The sequence below is a fragment of the Candoia aspera genome, chromosome 6 (assembly GCF_035149785.1).
Source record: "Candoia aspera isolate rCanAsp1 chromosome 6, rCanAsp1.hap2, whole genome shotgun sequence".
Taxonomy (NCBI): domain Eukaryota; kingdom Metazoa; phylum Chordata; class Lepidosauria; order Squamata; family Boidae; genus Candoia; species Candoia aspera.
In genome coordinates this window covers 50,734,956-50,758,615 of record NC_086158.1, presented here as the reverse complement: position 1 = coordinate 50,758,615, position 23,660 = coordinate 50,734,956, and the positions used below count along the sequence as shown (strand labels likewise).

The window sequence follows — 23,660 nt, the reverse complement described above, 5'->3', positions numbered from 1 at the left end:
TATCAGGTGGGAGAGACTTCTGCTTCTCAAATGAGCAAACTCACTGGGGACACTAAAATACACCAGGACAGGAACCCAATGCTATGCCTCCAATCGGTCCAGCTTACTTACTAAGAGCAGCCAGAAGTGGGATGATATGTTAACCTTATACATGTAATCAAAATTATTGGATGAGACATCTGGTCAGTGAGATGAAACTGATACAGATCAGTCCTGGGTAACAGCCTGACAGCCTCTAAAACTGTCATACAGTTTCTGTATTTTCTACTGTAACAAGGGAGAAAATTATAAAGTAAATAGGGAGTAATTATTTTAACTATATTTCATTAATTCTAATTTAATCAAATTAATTAATTTAATCAAATTGAATTTAGTTCTGTCATGGTCTTCCCAATTATTCTGAATATAACAGAATATTTTGAATATTTCTGCTTCACATGCCTAAGTGTTCTAATGTGCTTTGTCACTGAGCTCAACTTCTGCATACATTTCATATGCTGCTCACTGTGGTACTGGGATAGTTTCCCCATAGATTCTACTGCACCAAGAGAGACAGTGTAGGTGCAGCAGATTGATAGGGCAGGGCAAGCAAGGAGAATGCTCTCATAACTGCCCAGTTAGTAGCCAATTTTAAACAATAAAATAAAACATGTTTTTTTCTATTTAGAAAGCAGAGATTATATGTTTATTCTCTTTACAAAGCCAAATACTGTATGAAAATAGAACAATAAGAACTACTTATTGTAGTAGTTCTTGTTGTTTCTTATATTTCTGAGACAGTTAGTTGTCAGCATATCTTCCCTTAGTGAATGCTTGCAAGGCAATATTATCATTTTCTCATTTCAAACTGTGTCATCTGCTATTAGAGGCAAAGAAGTATTCTTCCCACATCTATGAAAGGAAAGGTAAGATACAGCCATAAAACAAAATAAATACCATGCAAAGCTTGTGATAAAAAATAATTCCTGCTGCCTTTCAAGGATTTTAAGCTGACTGTACAAAATTAAAATCTTAAATACTTATCAATGAAATTTTGCCACAGTAAACAGCTGTTCTTAAATTTCCAAGAATCCTTCAGTCAGTGCAAACCTAAACATACTAATTTGACAATGCTATGTTTTACAGGTATTCAGCAGAAATTCTGTTCATATCAAAGTACACACCCTCAAGCCAGTCAACTAACAGTAGGCCACAGACATTTTTTTTATTCAATTTCTATAGCTGCTCAACTCAGACAAGTGACTCTGGACAGCGAACAATCATAAAAACAGTTAAAACCAATACAAACATAAATACATACAAACGTACATATACACAGCCAGGAAACAAGGCCCTTAATATTTTTGGGGCCCCAGGTCCAGGCACATAGCCAGATCTTCAATGTCTTATGTAAGGCCAACATGGTCAAGGCCATCCTAATCTCTGGAGGGAGAATGTTCCAGAGGGCAGGAGCCATGGCAGAGAAGGCACACCTCCTAGTCCCCACCAGCTGACATTCCTTAGCTGATGGGACCTGTAGCATGCCCAACCTGCCAGACCGAATTGGATGGATAAAAGCAATTGGGAGATTTTCCTTCAAGTAACCCAGTCCCAAGCCATGAAAGGCTTTAAAGATGTCAATCAGCAGCCTGAATTGCACCTGGAAGCACACTGACAACCAATGCTGCTCACACAGTAGCCATTATATGTATCAAATATCCTGTACCATTTACTATGCATGCAGCTGCATTCTGCACCAGTTGAAGCTTCCGAATGCTCTTCAAGGGCAGCCCCACGTAGAGTGCATTGCAGTAATACAGATGGGAGGTCACAAGGGCATGAGGGACTGTGAGCAGAGCCTCCTGGTCCAGGAATAGGTGCAGCTGGTGCATAACCTGAAGGTGTTCAAAGGCCCTCCTAGCCACGACTGCCACCTACTCTTCTAGCAGGAGCCATGAGTCCAAGAGGACCCCCAGATTGCACACCAGGTCTATCTGGGGCAGTGCCACCCCATCCAGGATAAAGGTGGAAAAATCTAGTCAACAGCCCAGACACTCAAAGCCACTCAGTCTTGCTTGGTGGAATCAAAGCCCATTGCACCCCATCCAGGCTCCTACAGCTTCCAGGCACTGGGATGAAACATCCATAGCATCCCTCAGGAAGCCTGGGGTAAAGATATAAAGCTGGGTATCATCAACATATTGATGATACCTCACCCAAACCATCAGATCGCCTCACCCAGCAGCCTTATGTAGATGTTAAGTAAGAGAGAAGAAAGGACCGAGACTTGGGGCACCGCACAAAATAGGGGCCACAGGCTAGAACTCTTCCCACATTTCAACACTGACTGAAAGCAACCCCAGAGGAAGGAGAACCAGCGCAACACAGTGCCACTCACCCCCAACTCCCAAAGCTGGTCCAGAAGGATACCATTATCAATGGCATGAAAGGCCGCTGAGAAGTCAAGAAAACCAAGGGAGGATGCACATTACCCATCCCTCTCCTGCCAGAGGTCATCCAAGAGTGCAACCAATGCAGCCTCAGACCAATATCCTGGCTTGAACCTTGACTGAAAGGGGTCTGGATAATCTGCTTCATCCAGGGTCCTTTGAAGCTGCCATGCAACCACTTTCTCCACAACCTTCCCTAAAAAGGGGAGGTTGGAGACTGGATGGAAACTGTCCAGGCTATTTGGGTCGAGCAATGGCCTGTTGAGGAGAGGGCACACCACTGCCTCCTTAAGAGCCAGCAGGACCCCCGCCCCAAGGAAGAATTAACCACCACCCAGACCCAATCATGCGTCCTCTCCTCTCCCACCCAGCCAGGAGGGGCACAGATCTAACACAGAAGTGGCCAAACTAGCAGATGCAAAAGCCCTGTCCTCTTCCTCAGGTTCAACAGGATCGAACTCCCCCCAGATAACTGTGCAGGACTCAGCCCCTGTAACCTCCACTGGTTCTGCCTAAAAGCTGGAGTCCAACGTAGAGCAAATATGAGCAATTTTATCCACTAGATGCGTAGCATGTTCCTTTCAGTGACCCTGTAGGTGGATCCCAGTATTACTCCTGACAAGGAGGGACCGGGTCACCTGAAATAGGGCCTCTGGTCGACTATCTGCGGACACAATAAAGGCAGAGAAATAATTATGTTTTGCTGCCCTTACTGCCACAAGGTAGGCTCTAATAGCGGCTCTAGTTCATGTTCAATCATCTTCACTGTTTGTCAATCCCCAGCAGTGCTCTTGGCGTCTCTTATCCCTCTTCAGTTCCCTCAACAGCTCCATATACCACAGAGAATTAAGAGAACCATGGGTTTGGAGAGGCCACTCAGGCATGATCCAGTCCAAAGCTGCAGCCGCTTTCCCATTCCAAGCAGCTACTAAGGCCGGATCAAGTATCAAACCTTCCGGAACAACCTCAAGCACCCTCTGAAACCCAATCAGGTCCATCAGTCACCTGGGACAGGACAATCTAATCGGCCCAGCCTCCCTGTGGAGGGGTGTGGCACCAGAGAACTGGAGGATCACCAGGAGTGATCTGACCATGACAAGGGAGAAACCAATATCTCCCCCAAATCCAGAGCACCTTGCCACTGCTTCAACAGAAAAACCAGGTCAGGCAAATGACCACTATTATGCATCGGGCCCTGGATGACTTGGGACAAGCTCATGACTGTCATGGTGGCCATGAACTCCCAAGCTATCTCAAACCCCACAGCCAGAGAAGGCAAGTTAAGTCCCCAAGACCATAAGTCTGGGAAACTCTACCACCAAACCCGGCCAGGGAATCAAGAAGTTTAGACAGAGAGGTTGCTACGCAGCAGGGAGTCTGGTAAAATAGCAATAGTCCCAACTTAACAAATTGGGTCTTGCACCTGGCAATCTATAGAACAGCACCCTGAATGCCTCCCAAGTATCTTGGATGACCACCACCACCCCATTTCCCCTACCCTGGGGTCTTGGCTGATGCCCTCTAGGCACATCTCAGAAAGGGGAACTTGTCCCAGCCAGGTTCCAGTAATGCATGCCAGGTCAGCCTTTTCATCAACAATCAAGTTGTGAATGATGGAGGCCTTATTGCAGACCAACCTGGCATTCAGCAGCAGCAGCCAACCACCCAGGGCCTTGAAGGTCTGCCAACTGGGGCCCGAGAGTAAGCTCAAAGGGCTGGAACTTGCCACAGGAACAATATACCTGTGGCATGGTCCCCGAGAGCAGCCTGTCCTTCATCTCCCATCGTATCTCCCCTGACCCATCACTTCTTGGATGCTACAACCTACCTCCATCCCCTCAGGGCTTCCACTGCTCCATAAAGGTCCATGCCCAAGCCCACACCCCCACCTTACACAGCAAAAACTAACCAACTAGGGAACCCCTAATACCAGAGGCACTTCTGCTGAGCACTCAGCACCAGCTAATCATGGATCCACCTCTCCCACCTATACCAGCCACAAAATGCCTTCAACCAGTCCCCTCTCACCAGACTGGTTGGGCATCCAAGCATTCACAATCCCAATAATCCAACAACCCCACTCCCCTGGGTCTCACCTGTAAGAAGGTTGGCAGAATCCTAAACCACAACCCATAAACTTTCCCACTTGATGACCAATCCAGTCCAATCCTCCCAGTTACAGTCCTCTTGAGCCATGATGATATCTGCTTGAAAACAGCCCACACAAAGGTGACTGTTGCAAGATATTGTCCAGCTCCCAGCCAGGAATGAGGCAAGATTGCTGCCCAACCACTTGGGGGATAAGACTGCAGCCACAGGGCCCAGGAAATAGCATCTAGCCTAATCCAGCCCTGTCTCCACCACAGGAAATCCCTCACCTCCACGTGACCACGATGAAGGAAAAAGACAGCCCTCATCTGCATTCCTACAGCCCCTTCAACCTTGCTCCAAAGCACATGTCCCTTCCATAAGCCAATAGAGGGCTTCCAATTTTTATTACTGATAACTGAGCAGCAAAAGAGAAGAGCAATCAAGCTGCTGTCAAATTGCTGGCAGATGACTCCATAATTATAATGCAGCCTTGCAGTCTAGTTAAAGCAGATTTTGCACAGACTGAAGTTCTGAATGCCTTCTCCATAATTGATCTAACAAGTCTCAAACAGATAGAGATCCCACATTCTTCACCTTTTTACAAAGTTCTATTGATATCCTGTTATAAGAGTAAACGTGCTGATAATAGCTGAAAACCCACAGGACCACTGGAACGGAACACTAAATGAACAAAATGAGAGCAAACCAAAAACATTGCAAAAAAGAGATTTTTCCTTTTTATTGAAAATAAAAGTGACTTGCTAAAAATTGTTTCTCTTGATCTTTAAAGGAAAAAAATCAGAATGAATTCAGAAGTTAGATCATGCAGTCAGACTATGCTAAATTCAGCGTCTTTATATAACAGAAACATATTAAGTAATATTCTACTTTTCTTTTGGTTTAGTTCAAATGTGTAGCTTTCCACTGCTCTTCAATAGCAGATTTCTTCCTGAGCAAAAGAAATACCATTCACAAAGATTCACATGGAATTAATAATTAAAATATTTCTATTTTATTTTTAATATATTACTTGTGTTAGTTCAATATAAAAACATAAAGACAATATAACTAATAGTCATATAGCTTTTCAAGGACAAGTGTAAATAGTTATCAACACTAAAAATAAGTCACCTCAAAGTCAAGTGAATCCACATGATCAATTTTCCGAAGTTCACAATTTCAGACTTTTTAATATTTTTATTTCCAGTCCTCCAGCTTGGCTTTGTCTTGTCTTCTACCAGCATTCCCACTTCCTTGATCTTTTTTCCCACTAAATATGCTCCAAGATCAGCCTGCCATTATTCAGACCCATTTTATACTCAGATTAATCTCATTGGGTAACAGTTAAACAACTGATTCCTCAAAGTATCTTGAAAGCATTATACACAGAAATTTATGAAAAAATTGTTAATATATAATGTATTGTGTATAGATTACTGACAAAACTGATACTAATAATAGATGACAGCAAGACAGTAATCAATGGTTGAACTGATTATAGGCAAAGCAACTGATGGAATAAGGAAGCAGGTCCACTGAACTCTGTGGGACTTACTTCTCTGTACACAGCTCAACACTGTGCATGTCAGTTGTTAAGAATAAGCCAAAGAAATTTACATAAGATCCATATATCTCTTATACAGCATCTGCGGACAGGGGCATCTATGGGAGGTAGATCAAAAAAGTCCAGATGATGGCCTCAGCCACATGATCAAAGCTGTGCTCCTTGTTTATGTCCATCAATGCACATACTAAAGAGGCACAGCTTTGATCATACTACCATCTTGACTTTGTTGACCACCCCTAATGGATGCCCTTGTCTGTAACCAAAAAATGAGGAGATGACAAGTGATAGAAAAATCCTCCTCCTGAGATCCTAGAACTCTGCTGCCAGTTAAATTAACCAATAACTAGACTAGCTGGACCAATAACTTAATTCAAGATAAAGCAGCCATATTCAGCTAAAAATAATTGCTTGCAAAAATAGTGTTTCTCTATAGCGGTCTTTGATATGTTACATCAGTGCACTCCCGAGTACACCAGTTTCATTTAGTTAATGTTGTAATAATGCAAATATTAAAGAGATAGAAAACTTTCAAATATGAAGATACATCATGAATATAAGTTTCATATTTTTGCTTATTGATTAGTGAACACTATTAAGGTATCCTTAAAGCTAATCTCAAATAAGCATTATCTTGGAATTGTAATAAGAATTTCCCAGCCTCATTTATACAGAGTTAATTAAGATACAGTCTCTTCTTCCCAAATTTCTCTCAATCTAAGTTGCTGTTTAGGAGATAAGGTGTCAACTGACTGGCCCACTGTCCTAGCTTTATGTCCGTGTTCTCTTTCATTCTTTTTAGAGCCTCCCTGTAATCTATCACAGTATGACAATGAACATACAGTAACTGCAGTCTGTTGTTTCACCAATCTTGTAACCAGCCATTTTTCTTGATGGGGAATTGCCTTAACTTGCTGGTAAATTTGGGGACTGGAATTACACCACACCATTACTGGCAGGAATGGAGCTATCACATGCCTTGGTCAGCCATGTGATTTTATATGTACACAGGGTCAGATTTTTCACCCAAAATTTGTATCTGGCATTAAAGATCAGAACTGAAGACTTGATAAGCACTTACTAGAAGGCACTGGACTGAGGAAAAGTTCAGAAAGAAAAACAATGAATCACTGATTATGTTCCCTTCCACTTTCTGCCTTGTTCTCCATTCACCCCTATCTTCCCTCTCTCATAATGCTTGTTACAGGAGCGCTACCTTGTTCCTCCAAAAGGAGGAGATCCCAAGGCACACGGCAACATACCGTATGAAAGTACAGAGTGGGGGGTGGGGGGGAGGTAATCGCATCACCTGAAACAGATCCTTTATTTCTGGGGACCTCTGGTGTATTTTTTTATGTTGAAAGTACCTTACCTTTAAGGCTTCTTTCTCTTTTTCTATCCGCTGGTGATCCAGATGCACTTTCACAAGGGCTGCCTCTTTGGTAGAAATCTCTTCTTTCAGCTGATCCACCTGGTGTGTCATAATCTTTAACTTCTTTCTCATTTCATTGATTTCATCCTAAACACAGAAAGCCAATGGTCATTACAGGTAACATTTGTATAAAAACGGGTAGACACAAACTTTACAGTTTCCTAGTACTAGCCATATCAATGCCTATCTAGGAGGTTAAGTCAGTGAGAGGAGAAACAGATTTCATAAAAGCAACAGGTGTGGCTGATTAACTTGTGTACTCCTGATAAGAGCTGAAGAATTATCTGACTATCATTTTTTCAATAAGTACAGACTGCAGCTTGTAACTTTTCCTTTCCCTCAACCTTTGAAAAAATAAATGCTCAAAAAGAGGTTATGCATGAGGCAAATTAATACTGGGGCTTTCATTTAAACTTGTTATCATTCACCAAAAAAAAAAACCCTCTCTTCAAAGTGTATTTAGAGCAACAAGTCAACTATTCAATCTCACAAAATGAGATTAGTGTTACGCAAAAGACATTTTGAGTAAACATAAAACATTTTTAAAAGAATTGCTGTATAAGAATGGCAAATTATAACCAAGCTTATGAAATGCTGTATGTATTTTGCAATGAGTAGACTGTTAAGCCTACCATCTATAAAACCTCTGCATCTGTGAGATTCCATAGAGTACCCAAGCTTTTAATTTAAAGAAAATATGACAGATGCAAAGTTCCAGCAATAGCAGTCTTGAAGTATGGCATGAGGGTAGATCTGTCAAGGTCAGAGGCAAACAGCCTGACACCAGACCAATTCATTACCATAAGGCGCCACAGGTGACCACCATTCCTCCTGTCCCTAAATGGATGCTATCAGCCCACTGCACCATACAGGTAGGAGGGAGGTACAAAAACTGAAACTTGCTTCTAATTTAAATAGGGTTTGCACATTATACTTGGCAATTGCTGGATTTTTTTTATGGCTTTCCTATTTCTTACAATATACTTGCTTCTCAAAAGATCTGCATAAAAATAATTGCCTTCATGGCTTCTATTCTAGTATCAGCTGAGAGAAGCCTGACAGGCAGAGAGGAGGTCTTTAGGGCTGAGAAAAAAATTACACTTTTTTTTTGCTTGATCATGATGATGATGATTTTCAGCTAGCTGAATTGCCTAATAGTTAATTTTTATTTTTCTGTGATATCTAATTCAGTTCAGAAACTTGGGAAATATCATCTATCCTTTTCACAGCATCCCATTCAGCAATATAGATAATGGATGGTAAGACCAGCAATCAGCTTCATCTTTTCAGGAAGACCATCATTCCTTACTGAGTAAGAAAATAACTCACCAAGTAATATAGGAAAATCAGAAATGGATGTAGTTTTACTTTTGAATATAATGGTATGAAATTTTCAAGCATGGATTAGGATAGCCAACTTTTAGTGAAATAAATGCATGGCTTTGGGGACCAAATTCCCTTAAATTCTTGGTTACTTTTGGACAGAATTAGAAAAATTGTTTCTTGTGTGGAGACAAATCTCACAGTGACAGAGAAATCAGATAGGAAGTTTTGTGTAAAGACAGTTTTTAAAAATTTTGGTGGCATGATACTATACATTAGTAATCACAGTATTAGTAAAACTCAATGAGCAATACTGATGAAAACTGGAGATATTGCAGCCTTGCACCAATGTCCAAAATATAAAACAACAGCTGTATAAAATAAATAATAGGTATTTGACAGGATATGGTTCCTAAAAAATAAATCAGCTAATGATCACCTATGGCAAATACCTTCATTTGGAGATAATCCCTACATCTTCCAATGATTTTCTAAACCATTTGGAATTATCTTGTGGGCCCAATGTCCTTCTTCTTAATATATCTCCATTTGTTCTAGGCAAAAAACCTCTCCAAATTATAATACTTGGAAAATCCCTGATGAATCATTCCTATTATTAGGAAGTAGACCAGTCACTCAAGGAACTTCACAGCTTTTCCTCTCCCCTCCTCTCTCCAGTTTGGTATTTTACAGAGAAATGAAAGGAACAATATCGCAGTTTTGCAGATATTGGGCTGAAGTGGAGAAAGTGGAAAGATAAAGGAGCAGACAAGTTTGGGATAAGGCTCCATGGGAGAGATTATCTACTTGGGAGTTGGTGCTCATCCTGAGAAGCCCCGTATCATGGTTCAAGGGACAGGCCCCAAGATGAGGTGTACCAGGCACTATGGAGCCCTCTGCTTTCACAGCTCTACCACTGCCAGACCTCTCCTCTGCCAATACCAAAGTCTCCTCAGTCAACACAGATGCCAAAAGGTGGAGCAATCTTCCTCAGCTATGGCCTGAAGGTCCTGTACCTGGGCAAAGCCAGTAGCTTGTGAGCAAATGGAAAGCCACTGAATCCTCATCAGCACCAGCTATATGCGCTCAGCAGGAAAGGGATTTAAACGGAGCGTGGCTCCCTCTCAGGTGTTGGAAGCAACTCTACCATCCTGCTTCTTGCTCCATGTTTCATGCCTTCTGTTCCTTGTTCCTGGCTCCTGCAATGTTCCTGACCTTGGCATGTTCCTGACCAAGACTCTGGCTCTCCCCTGAGTGCTTCCAAGATTTTGCTTCTCTGACCTTAGACTGCTTGACCCAGCTTTATGCCTCTACCCATTTGTACTATATTCTATACATCAGAGGCATATATAGTTGAAGACTCATGGGAATGTTCAATGCTTTTCCTTAATTACTTAGGAATTATATAATGACAGCTGCCACTCACATACTTTCCTATTCAACTTTAATTAAAATCCCTTAAGCTTTGGACATTTATCTACTTCCATTCAGGTCAGATAAGCAACTTGTTGGGGAGTGCTCTTGAATTAGACACCCCAGGAAACAGTCCTCCCATTTGCTATTACAAATCCCCAGGTCATTTTTGGAAAACATCTGACTCAGCGACACTACTATACTCCTAGGACTACCTGAGATCTGACTCAACCTACCTCCCAGTGTCTTTTTGTCTTTAAATACATATGCAAAGAGGTTGTCCTCTGAAAATATCTACACAGAAATTTGTTTCTATAAATACCACTGAGATACCAAGCTTAGTATGCTTCCATTATAATTAAGAAAAACAAAAATGTGGAAAATATCACATCAGCACAGAACTTCATTAGAGTATATTTATCTTAATCAAAATTAAGAGAAAGAAGCCAACAGAAATGCTTTTTGGTACCTGGGCTTCAATTAAGTTTTTACTGTAGAGGTTTCTGTCTGATCTCACAGCTTCATAGAGATTTTGTTGCTGTTTTAATTTTGTTTCAGATTCTGCTATCTTCTTTTTGTAGTCAAAAATCTGCATTTCCCGTACTTTGATATCTTCCATGTGATGAAGGACCTGTTACAGAAATCATAAAATTAATGCCATCTGCATATGTAGAATATGCTATGGAGAGCAAAAGATTTTCATAAGGGCTTCCCCTCATTTTATCCCTACAATAACAATATCAGGTAGCTTGGATTGAGAATGAGTGGCCCAAAGTCTCCCAGTAAACCCCTAGGGATTTGAATCCAGTGTCCATATTCCAAATTCAACATCTTAACATCTTTTTATCCAATAAGGAAGGTTTAGCTTGAGGATCAATTCTTTTTAAAAATTTCTTCTACAAAACAAAGCCACTGAATCTACAATTTAAAGGGGAAGACAAACACTATGGACGCTTCTCATACCATTTTCCAACTAAAAAAATCATCCTTTCTACAAGGTATTTTTGTGTACAGAATATAGTTGAACTCTTTTTTTTTCAGTTGTACTAAAAACAGCTGGAGTACCGTGAGCTACCAGAAGAGAATAGCAAACAGGATAACCCCATGTCCACTCTGCATTGATTAAAAACCATTATGAGAGAATACACATGCACATACTGCTTGCATGAAATGGAAAAATATGAACATTTCTGACTTTTTATTTATGTTTGAATTAAGTTGTGATAAATTGTAAATTAATTGATGAATAATTACAAACATAATTGATAACAAAAGTTTCAATAAATGATCTTAATAACTCTTTTTTTCCTTTGAAAAAAGTATGGGCTAGTTGTCTTGGAAAGCACCCATTAGTTTTTAAGGAAAAAAAAAATTAAAAGATGAAAACGAGGTTATTTCCATTGATTTTTTTAGCCAGTGAGTACCATAGTACCAATGGAATTTTAAAAACCTTCAATAAATGCTGTATTAACATTTAAATGCTCATTAGAATCCCCAGTGCTGGAATTTCTAGGTCTTACTTAAAGCTGCAATACTGAGTGATTGTATCTATTAATGGATAATTTTTTGTACAGTATACCTTACTATAAAGATAAAATAACCAATTATTTCCAAATGTAACTACCTGTTTGTCAAAATTCACTCTGTATTTTATTTTGTTATTGTTGCTGCTGTTGGTTTTTAAGGAAAATAAGCATTTTCATTTAATGGAGAAAATATAGCGACACACGAGCAACAGCATATATACCAAGTGGGAACAAACAAAGTTCTCAGTTTACTGTGAAGAAATTGCAGCTGCTATGAATACATCTTCCATCTTAACTTCTTTCTAGATTATCAAAACTTCTGGATTTTTTTTTAATTTTAATTATTCTTGAATGTTATTAGTTTGTACTAATCAATGATAACAAAGCCTGGCATACTCTGTTTTTTGTCCTTAAACCTGTCATTAAACATGAACTTTAATAAACCTGCATTATTCATTAAAATCTGTTATGTCAAAAATGTAGATAAAATTTACTTTGTTTAAAGCATAATATATTTCATGAATTAGGGTTTTTAACACAATGTAAATAGAGAAAACTCTCATTTCTGCAGAGTGTAACAAATAAAACCTATTGATTGTGTGGCAAACTATTATTGGATACGGATGATCAATTAACAATGGTTGCTGCTAGTTGGGTTCAGCTTCTCTTGGAAATGTAATAATAGTATAGTCATAGGCTTTAGACTTTGTAGAAGCATACATGTTAATGACCTTCAATATTTTTATCCATTATTTTGTATGGTTAGCCTTTCAAAATGGAAGTTCTTATTGGATGGTAAGAGAAAAACTAAACCCTACTTGTAGTGCTGATAAAAGTAAACCTTAGGTCCACAAAGTATGATTAAATTTATTTATCTTTTCATAAGAACTATATTTATTTCTTGCCATAAGTAATATATTTATTTCTTGCCCAAGACTAGCACTAGCAAAATTATTAGTTTTATTCACAAGGAGTTCACTCAAGCTAATTTATTGCTTTAAGAGATTGTTATATCACAAAGCTGGAGAATCTCTTGGCCAACAGTTTTGTATGAATATATAGCTATAGAATTTTAATCTAATGTCTCAAGAGTTGCTTGCTGAATTTATGAAAATATGTATTTCCCTTACAATATCCAACACTTCTTTTTCTGAGACAACAACAGCAGTCTTCACTGCATGTGAGGTATTGGGTAGGATGGGAGAAATTCCTCACTTTACTTTAGTAGAGTGATTTTTCCTTTGTGGAAAGGTTTTGTTATGAGTCACATCTGCAGTGGAATAGATATTTTATTCCATAATATTCATAGAGCTGTTTCAAAATAAAGGAAGGTATAAACAAGTACCTTTTCCTGCAAACGTAGCCCCTTTAATTGCAAGCTACAATTAAACCAAGCAGTCTCTTATTAACCAACATTTTCTATATTGTCACAATAAAGACACTATTGTTACCAAGCAAACAAAATGTTAATATTCTAGCTTTAGTTGGTAAACATAATTTTCCAATAGGCAACTATAGTTAACTAATTTCTTTGTGCATTTAAGCAAGAAATAAAGGAGCTGCATACTTGAGTAAAAACTCATTTATATCTCAATTATTTTGAGCCAATATATGATTATCTAAGTATGGCATCTGACATGGGTTACTACCTTTTCAAATGAATATGCCATGGCTCAAATTCAATTTGCTTCTGTTCCAGAATTTAATCTGTACTATCTGAATGTGTGTTAATAACTGAAAGTATATTGTACTAAGCACTTCTGATTTAATACTTGTTATTCACATTTGAACAGTTTGTTGTATGGTCTCATTTAGATAATATGGGATCATATCTTCTTTTCCATACATTATAATAATAGGTATATTATTCCCATGACTTCCTTTATTTTGAGGACTAATCTTGTACAATGGACAGACTCTTATTTTAGTTAAAAACAGCTGGCATCATAGTACCCACCAAATATGTCTGAAATGGAAAAATAAGAAGCCTTGTCACAGTTATTTCTCTCACAAACAACTTGTGAATCATTTTGCACATTATACAATATTCACAAATCACAGTATTAAAATAACCCCCCTTAAAAGGAATCTAAATTACTTGTTTCTTTGAAACTTGAGGTCAGCAGAAGGAGATGACTACTTTTTGGATACTTCAAAAAGCAAATATATATTTTAGTAGTCACTACCTCTCTCAAATAATCTTTTACTAGCAAAATTACATTAATTTTGTAGTTAGTTATACAGTCTGAGCAAGTTCTCATTCACTGTGGTATTACTCTTACCTCTACACCTGATCTACATTATTTTCTTTGCTTATTACTAGGAAATCCTATGTTTCCAACTACATTTGAACAGCTATTTGACAGCATTTAGTGTGCTGACGGGAAGAGCACTAAAAAGGAAACTAAGTGAAAGAAATACAACAGTTTTAAAAATGTTTGTGATGTTGTATTTGATGGACATTCCCTGGTCTAGAAGGTTTTTGACTTTATGGCCTTTTAATCTCTATCATCAGGCTGAATCTGTTCAAGAATCCTTAAATACTAATTCTGCTAATTTAAATATATAGAACTGTGTGCCTAATGCAAATGTGACTTGCGAGACAGAAAACCAAATGACAGAGCAGTGATTCTTGACAGCAAAAATGCATCGGTCAAAAGTTCCATTGTTATACAGTACTTGCTTTAAATCACAGATATTTTACTATCATATCCATCTGACTATTTAGTGAACAATTTTGCCTCTTTCTTCAACAAAGGGTTTATCTGCTAAAAAATAATGGTAATGTGAGGGTGGGGTGAAGAGCATCCCCTGAAGGTGCCTCAAACTCATGACTAAGTGAAAAGCTAGCCACAGGTGGTGAACGGAACCTGAACTTTGAATGTATGAAACTAAGATGTGGGTGTTTAGATAAGATTGCTTAGGTTAAGAATTTGTAGCTGATTGTATGTAGGATGGTTTGCCGATAGAACTATGTGTTTGAGTAGAGATAGACTTTGAAACCTCAAAACAAGGATGAGGGAGGATCTGCAGAATCATCCCACAAACCCATAAGTTTAGAAGATCGTGCAAAAATGTATGAGATAATGTTGCCTGCTTGGAAGAAAGGAAGATTGTGAGCTGAGCCCTCGTAGGAGGGGGAGGACAGATAGGGTATAAAAGTTTTGTGTTAACCTTGTTCTTTGTTCTTTCCTGCACCTGCATGGAGGGAACCCGCCTTTGCAAATGCGTTACAAATAAACTCTTTTCTCTGTATCATCGAACCTTGTGGATTGGAATTCTTTTGGGAGTTTTTCCCCGCTGACAGTAATCAGCAGAAACTAACAGCTAGTTATAAAGTTCCACATGCCAGGATAACCTCTTTAATTCTATCAAAACAGGAAATAGCCAGAACAAAAACTTAGATAACGTGCAAGTCAGCCTTACTGGGCTACACAAAATCAAATCAAAATGGACAACCTCAAATGTTGCAAGCATGGACAATATGAATTTCAATTATTTTGTGATACTATCATTACCTCTCATTAATGCAGGTAAATAAGATCTAACCCTTATCACAGGGTATAGGGAATTAATAATTATCCAACTTCACCTGCTACTATGTGTCATTTAAAGCAGCAATATGAAGTACCAATAGTAAGAATGAAAAAGAAAAACATGGAAACAGCTGATCCACACATCACACTTCAGGCTCCTGATAATAAACAGTTTATAGTGATAAGAATGGATTGTTATATTGAGGCTGAAGTTTGGGAAAGATACTTCAACATTTTCTAAGTATTGTTAGAATTACTGCTGAATGGGCACCACTCATTTCTTCAGAAGTTCACCGATTGACAAATGAATACTTATTGAATATATCCTTGCCTCTCTATTAACCAATCTAAAGTTTAAACACAGTGGCCAATGGAATGGAATGGAATGGAATGGAATAGCTTTATTGTCATTCCACTATACACTATACACCAAGTGCATAATAAAATGAAATTTTGTTGCAGTTGGCTCACAAGCACAATCAGACACTAAAATAAAATACCATAATTACTATAAAATATACATTCTTTATACATTCCACATTCCACTTAAAAAACTTATTGAGTATTCAGGAGTCTAATAGCCTGGGGGGCAAAGCTATTATCCAATCTGACTGTTCTACATCGGATGCAGCAGAACCTTTTCCCAGAGGGTAACAAAGAAAACAGGCCATGATGAGGATGGGAGCAGTCACTGATGATATTTCGAGCTCTGGACAGACAGCCTGTATGTGCTATATCCTGGATGAGAGGCAGTGAGATCTCAATTATCCTCTCTGCTGCCCTCACCACCCTCTGCACAGACTTCCTATATGAGGCACTACACCCTCCAAACCAGATGGAAATACAATTGGTCAATACACTCTCTGTAGTGCCTCTATGGAAAGTAAGGAGGATGGGAGATGTACTTTCCTCATCTGGCGCAAAAAATGCAGACATTGCTGTGCTTGTTTTACCAAAAATGTGGTTTTAAGAGACCAAGTCAGACTATTCGTTATCTGCACCCCCAGGAACCTAATGCTACTGACTGACTCCACAGTCATATATAAAGAGTGGAGTGTGGCTGAGCCAGTTCTTTCTAAAGTTGATGATAATCTCCTTAGTTTTTTCCACATTTAGAACCAAGCTGTTTATATTACACCGATTCACCAAACCCTTCACCTCCTCCCTATAAACACACTCACTGTCATCCTTGATAAGGCTCACTACTGTTGTATCATCCACATATTTCACAACGGAATTGGTGGTGAACCTGGCACAACAGTCGTGGGTCATCAGGGTGAACAACAATGGGCTCAGGACACAGCCCTGTGGGGAGCCAATGCTCAAAGAAATAAAGCTAGAGATATTATTTCCAACTCACACTGTCTGAGGCCTCTCAGTAAGGAAGTCAAGTAGCCAATTATACAAAGGAGTACTGAAGCCCAGAGAACCCAGTTTGTCCACCAAATGCTGGGGAACAATCATATTGAATGCTGAGCTGAAATCAACAAACAGCAATCACCCATAACTGTTTTTTTAGGTTCATAGACCACACAAAGGAGCTTTATTAAACCTTTTTTATTCTAAAGACCATTGAAAAGAATGAAATAAATTCCACACAAAGTAGACCTGAATGACAGAATTAAGTGTATCTTTCAAAAACCTTTCTCTTACCTTCTGTGTGAGGTCATTAGCTTCATTAATATAACGATCTCTCTCTTTCTCCAGCTGAAAGATAATCTTCCTCTGTTTCTGAGCTTCATCTTTATAATTCTGAATTTCTTCTTCTAGGTTTTTCTTGGACTGTTCATGGAGCTTAACAAGGTTCATCTGTTTTTGAGTGACACTAGCAGCCTTCAGTAAGTTCTATAAAAAATAAAATCCAAGATAATTAGAGCAAAGTCTAATAATGCCAGATACTCAGTCAAACTACACATCGTATGGTAAACATGTGCAGATTCCTTTTAAAAGAAAAAGAAAAAACGTAATTCTTCCCTCACTGGCTCACACTTAGTCAACATCTTCAAAATCTACCTTTTATATATGATAAAAGAACCTATGCAAAATCTAACTGGATTTTCACTGGCTCAACAAAATGGAAACTTTCTAGTTATTGACAAGATATAGCATAGTCCACTGATCTCCCATAACCATTATGATATATACTGTAACATTCAAATGTAAAATGAATGAAAGGGCTACAGTCATGAACATGGCTATCGGGCTTAAATCCAACTGAGATCAATGGGACTTAAGCATCTCTACTGTTTGTAGGACTATAGCATATACATATGTACACCAGACAAGAACCCATATTTTCAACAAAGCAATTGAAATATGTCTACATAGAACATTCTCAAATGTATCAGACATTTTTAATATAATAATTAAAGCAGCCATATAAAGTATTTTTTAAAAAACTGTTTCAATGTCCAGCACTATATACAAAGCATCTCTATTTTTTATAATTAAAACAGTTACAATATTTTCATGTGGAGACACCCAAATCCAGTTTCCAAAACAGTCTCACAAGCTCTGTAAATGACACGGCTGCTTTAATAAACTGAAAGGCATTCCATACATAATCCTACACATTGTAAAGCATATCTTCTGAAGGCTTTGCCAGTGTTTCTCACAGGAAAAGAAACATTGGGTTTCCGTATTTCCAAATTATATTTTAAAAATTGGGTATTTACTATGATGCCTTAATTTTCTGCAGTGGATTCTACAGTGAAGAATACATATAAATGAACTCTTTATTTAACCTTTAAGATGTTTGTTTGTTTATTTCCTTTGAGTTGGTATTGACTCCTGGCAACTACCTGGACAAGTCCATGCAGTTTTCTTGGCAACATTTTTCAGAAGTGGCTGGCATTGCCTTCTTCCTAGGGCTAATAGAGAATGACATGCCCAAAGTCACCTAGCTGGCTTCCTGCCTAAAGCAGGACTAGAACTCACAAAGTCCTGGCTTCTAGTCTGATGCCTTTAACTGCTACACGAAACTGGCTCTCATACTGAAGATTTATTCTTACAAAATACATGCATCTCTGACGCAACCTGAATACAGATTCAGTGAACATGTGGTAAACATATAGAAAGAGAATTTTAAAAGTATAAAAAATGTACAAGAAGATAACCAAATAAGTGAGAAAAAAATACCATCTAGCAGAAACATTTTATCATTCCACGGAAGGAGAATATTGTGGAGTCCTTGGTGCTCTCTGAGCTTGGCTGCTTGCTTGCACACGTTTCATTACCCAACTATGCAACATCATCAGTGTGAGTGAGTGTGCTTCCTGTTCATATACAGTAGCTTGCCCTGCCAGTGTTGGTAGGGGTGTGGTTTTCCTCATGGTAGTTCCTTGATTAGGGTATTGTTTTCTGCTTGTTTGCCTGGTGTTAATCCCTGCTTATCTGGGTGACAACTGCTGGAAAGGATGTGTTCTGGCCTTTTTGTTTCCTTCTTAGGTTTTTTATTCTCCCTTTTGAATGGTGTGTAAATATGGTTTATTTCTGTGTGTCTATTGATGACTGATTTGTCTGGATGCCAAGCTTCCAGGAATTCCCTAGCATTTTTGGATTTTGCTTGGTCTAGGATGCTCACAGTTTCCCAGTTGAAACTATAGTTGAGTCTGTCCATTTGTTGTGAGCTTAAGGAGTTTTCATCATGTCTTCTGACTGCTAGTTGGTGTTCATGATGTGCTCTGCTAGTCTTCTAGAAGTATGCATCTAGTTTTTAGAAGCCCCACTCTCACCCACATTGATGATGTTACCTAGTTGGGTAATGAAACATCTGCAAGGACTCCACAGTTCAACCTTGAGCTACATATATTCTTTTCTATTGGAAGGAGAGTATCATTTATCTGTGTCAGAAAATAAAGGTATTAAAGCGAAGGAGAATATCTTTGGATGCGAGATAAAAACAATATCCAGGCAGCTGGACCTTCACTCCCACGGCAGGAAAAACTGCTTCTGCTAATTATAAAAAGATAAATTAACCAGTATAAAGAGGGGGGGAAAGTGATAAGAAAGAAAAGGAGAAAAAACAGTAAACTGATATCCTGACTTGGATCAAGGCCAGAAAAAAAATGAAAGTAAGCAGTTCCACTAAGAAAGGTGTTTCTATTTACATGATCCTGCCTACTGGAGCAGGTAAAAGGATTAACCCAACCAAAATATCATCTTCTACTGCATGAAAATATAGAACCCCTTAAAGATAGAACCATTCCTCAGCTTCCTAGTATCTTTTATAACGTTATCATTTTAAACTGCTATCGTGGAGATTTATTTATAATCCCATATCAATTCCTCAAACACGCTTCAGCAAATAAACACCAGTTCCCTGTGAAATAGATATGATTTCCATTTCTATATGAAATGCTATCATAAATGCCTTTATAATAGTAGAAATGTATGCAACATGTGCAGTTTTATATTGTGTATGCACGTATGAACTCTGTAATATTTGTATGACAGCACAATAGCTGAAGATCAGATATAGACTTGGGGGAACTGCAGAATCAGATGTATATACTTGCCTTGTTCAATATGTCCCTTTCTCTCACAAGTTCATCTATAGCTTTCTTATCAACTTCTGCTTGCTTTTTTGCAGCTTCCAGTTCTAAAGTACAGGAAAAGATTATGATTTCTGCATCAAGGGATGAAACCTAACAGAACTGTTGCATTTCTACAAAAAAAATCACTTTTTTCAATATGTAAATCTTCATTGCCCCCTTTACAAACATAACAAAATGTTGCAGTGTAGAGTGTTCTTGTTCAAGGCTGGCTGGCATCGTGCCCTCTTCCAAGATATTTCTTTCCACTCACCATCCACTCCCAGTTTTTCATGTCATTTTTTCAGTAAGTGACCATTTTTCACCACAGGGCATCTTCAGTCTCCACATCGTTGGACTGTTTAGGGAAAGTTCTCCTTTGTTTATTTAAAAAAAAATGTACTCTTGCAAATCTTGGGACATTCCAAAAGTGAAAGTTTTCCATTTTGTGTTCATGGTGCCATTTTAGCTACATAAGAGCCAGCATAAGGTTAACAGATTTTTTATTAATATTTTGTTGATTTATGTATTTGCAATGTTTATGTGCCACCAGGTCTAGGTGGCTAATAAAGTAAACAGAAAAATAAATATAATAAAATAAAACTACCAACAAATAAAATACCATATGTCTGTAACCCTACCTTCCAATCCAAGAGCACAAGTACAAGATGGAATAGGTAAATCTTCAAAGTTTTCCTGAAGCCTAGGAGGGATAAGGCAGATCTAATTCCTACTGGGAAAAAGTTCCAAAGAGTGGGGATGGCCACCAAGAATACCTGCCTCCAGGGCCCTGTCATATGAAAATGCTGGAGAGATAGGACCTGAAAAAAATTGGTTCTCTTTGATATGGGGGAAAGGAAGATGAATACAGGAGAAGGCACTCCTTCAGATCTCCTAGCCACAGCTGCCACCTGCTCCCCAAACAGAAGCTGTGAGTCTAGAACTCCCAAATTGCAGACCGCCTCTGAGCAAGGAAGTATCATTTTCTTGGAGCCATTAAACCCACAAAGCCACTCCATCGTGGACAAATTCAGTCAAAGCCTGTTCTCCCTTTATACAGATCCTGTTACTATAATCTGTTTCTTTCTAGGGATCACTTTGTATGAACACTTTTAATGAATTTCTGAAGGCAAGAGAAATAAACCAGAATTACATTGTGCTATTTTTTAAAAAAAATTACATTGATGCCAATGGAGGTTTCTAAAAAAAACAACTGTGTATAAAGAGTGATTTAAAACAAATAAACATTAAGAAGCTGGAGGGAAGGATTAATTTTATCTAAATGCAGTAATCCAGATCAGTCCATCATGCATTTACAAATCATTAAGTAAAAACAGAAACTGGAGCAGAAACACACAAAAATTAGAATTCCAACAATTTAGTTTTTAAACATGTAATATTCATTGGTTTTTGAATTAAACTCTTACCTTTTTCCAGTCCATTTATCTGGTTTTTAAGGGTGTCTCTTTCACATTCTGCCTGTGTTTTGTGCTCCTCTACAACACGTAATTTTCGCTGCATAAGCTCTCTAACTTTAGATAGCTTTCCAATCTCCTGACGCATCTGAGACCCTTCATCTTCTCTTGCCTAGGAAAGATAAGTGAATAAGAACAGAGAGACAACAATTAATAGAGAACCTATCAGTTCCATCTATTGCTGCTACTCTCTAGTGTTGGGAAAGCAAAATAATAATAATAATATAATCACAATATTATAATAAACTTCCAAAACTATCTGGAGGCACAACTTGTAACCCTCATCCTTTCTTTTCCCAGTTTTTTCTTATTTAAACAAAAAATCCCACCCTGAACTCACTGACCTCATGACACAGGAAACATTTGTCACTACATCTATCAACACTTATCTAAGGACAACTGGAAAGAAGAGCTAGACACTATTTTTTCTGTTTAGCTTTCTCTGTCATCTTCCCTGCTATGTTAGACAACTACATTTTTAAAAAGGCCTGGGACAAATTAGGATGCAATTATAAACACCTATCTTGCAATAGATCTCATTTAACTAAAGGACCTATTTCTGAGGTAGGCATTCATAAGATCATGCTACCAACCACTAAAGAATTGAAATGGCACATTTTTTGTATACATGAGTCTATCATATGTCTGATTAAATATCCACAACTTCCCCATCCTATTGTCCCCTAAATACATTGTCAGTAGGGATACGCTGCATTTCAGATCCAAAGCTGAAGAGGTCTGTATATGTGCATGCTACACCTTTCAGCACCTCCTTAAAATGTTTCATCTAAGGGGACATTAACAGATGAAACAAGGTGCTTCAGGCAGGCCTAAGCATGCTGTCAGCACCTTAACTTAAACATGTTTTCCTGGGTTGAATAGCTAGTATCCTAGACTGTGAAATACAGTTCAATGCAATCTTGATAAATTAAAAAGTGGGTTGAAAATAATAATCAAATTTAACAAAAACAAAGGCAAATGTCTTCGCTTAGGGAAGAAAAAATAAATGTACAGACAAGCATGATGGATTCCAACTTGAAAACAGTACTTGTAAAAAAGATCTTAGAATGGTAGTTGATTACAAATTGCTTCCTCATGGCTGTGTTAACATGCATACTGTGGAGTCCTTGTTGTTTTCTTGCAGACGTTTCATTGCCAGACTAGGCAACATCTTCAGTGCAAAGAGGGAGTGGGACTTGCTCCATCACTTGAGTCAACAGGAAGTATGTCAACATACTTTGCACTACCCCCATAGCCAATCTTTACTATGCCTCAGCAAGGAGACTGAAGAGTAGTGCTGTCCTTATAGATTTATTGTGGGATAGTTTCACGGCAGCAATTGGTGGATTTCTCAGCTTTCTTTTCCTTCCCACCAAGCAGACCTACCAGCAGGAAAACGATCATGAATCATTCTCTATAATGTGTGGTGGAACAAGATTGGAGCCTCTGGATTCTCCTTTCAATCTGATCCCTTGCCCACTTTACACGCACCAACCAATCAACCAGAAAAGGTTATTTAGGGTTTTTTCCCCCCAAAATTCAAACAAATAAACATCATCATGTCAGCTGAAAAGAAGCCGGTGTGCAGATCAACAGTTCTCTACAATTTCATCCCGCTCCCCTTGTATATCCTACCAACAGGTCAGCCAGATTTTCTTCTCTTTTCTTTCTTGCCATAAGATACATTAATAGTCAAATGACCAAAAATACATCCATTTTCTAGCACATCTGTCAGGAATGCTTTAATTTGGTTACCTGCCCTGAACAGGAGGTTGGATTGATTGGTCTAAACGTCCCACTCAATCATGCAGAGAGGGCATGTTACAGATTCTGTCAGTTAAAGAACTCTGTTTTGTGGGAACCAGGAAGTGGGCCCTCTCTGCAGTGGCACCGGCCCTCTAGAAAATTTTGTCACTGGAGGTCAGGCTAGTCCAATCCCTTCTGACCTTCTGGAAGTCCCTGAAGACCTGGCTCTGCCACAGTGCCTGGGGTGGGGAGGTGGGTAGTCATTCTTGGGGATGGCTGGCACCTTAGAGTGCTCCCCCTGTGTTTACGATCTTTTGTAGCCATCTGATTTTTTTATCTTTTATTTTCATTTTTATATTGTATTGTATTATATTTTATGTTTTATTATGATTATTGTTTTTAATTTTTAATTGACTAACTTATTGTAAACTGCTCAGAGTCCCTCTTTGCGGGGAGATGGGCGGTAGTATAAATTTGAGAAAATAAATAAATAAATGGCCTCTTCCAACCCTGTGGTTCTATATCTGCAGAGCAATAGACTGGGTAAGAATAATGTGGGCTCTTGCCCATTTGAACACAATGTCCTAATTAAT

General features: G+C 38.5%; 1 protein-coding gene across 1 annotated transcript in view; it reads right to left on the bottom strand.

Moving 5' to 3' along the window:
• Positions 1-23,660, bottom strand: part of CFAP58 (cilia and flagella associated protein 58) — a 94,033-nt gene that overhangs the window by 59,133 nt on the left and 11,240 nt on the right. Inside the window, exons 7-11 of the mRNA XM_063307801.1 lie at positions 21,274-21,433; positions 19,832-19,914; positions 16,968-17,159; positions 10,722-10,883; positions 7,457-7,603 (exon numbers count right to left, since the gene is read on the bottom strand). Coding sequence (XP_063163871.1) covers positions 7,457-7,603; positions 10,722-10,883; positions 16,968-17,159; positions 19,832-19,914; positions 21,274-21,433 — 744 coding nt within the window. The remainder of the gene's footprint in view (positions 1-7,456; positions 7,604-10,721; positions 10,884-16,967; positions 17,160-19,831; positions 19,915-21,273; positions 21,434-23,660) is intronic.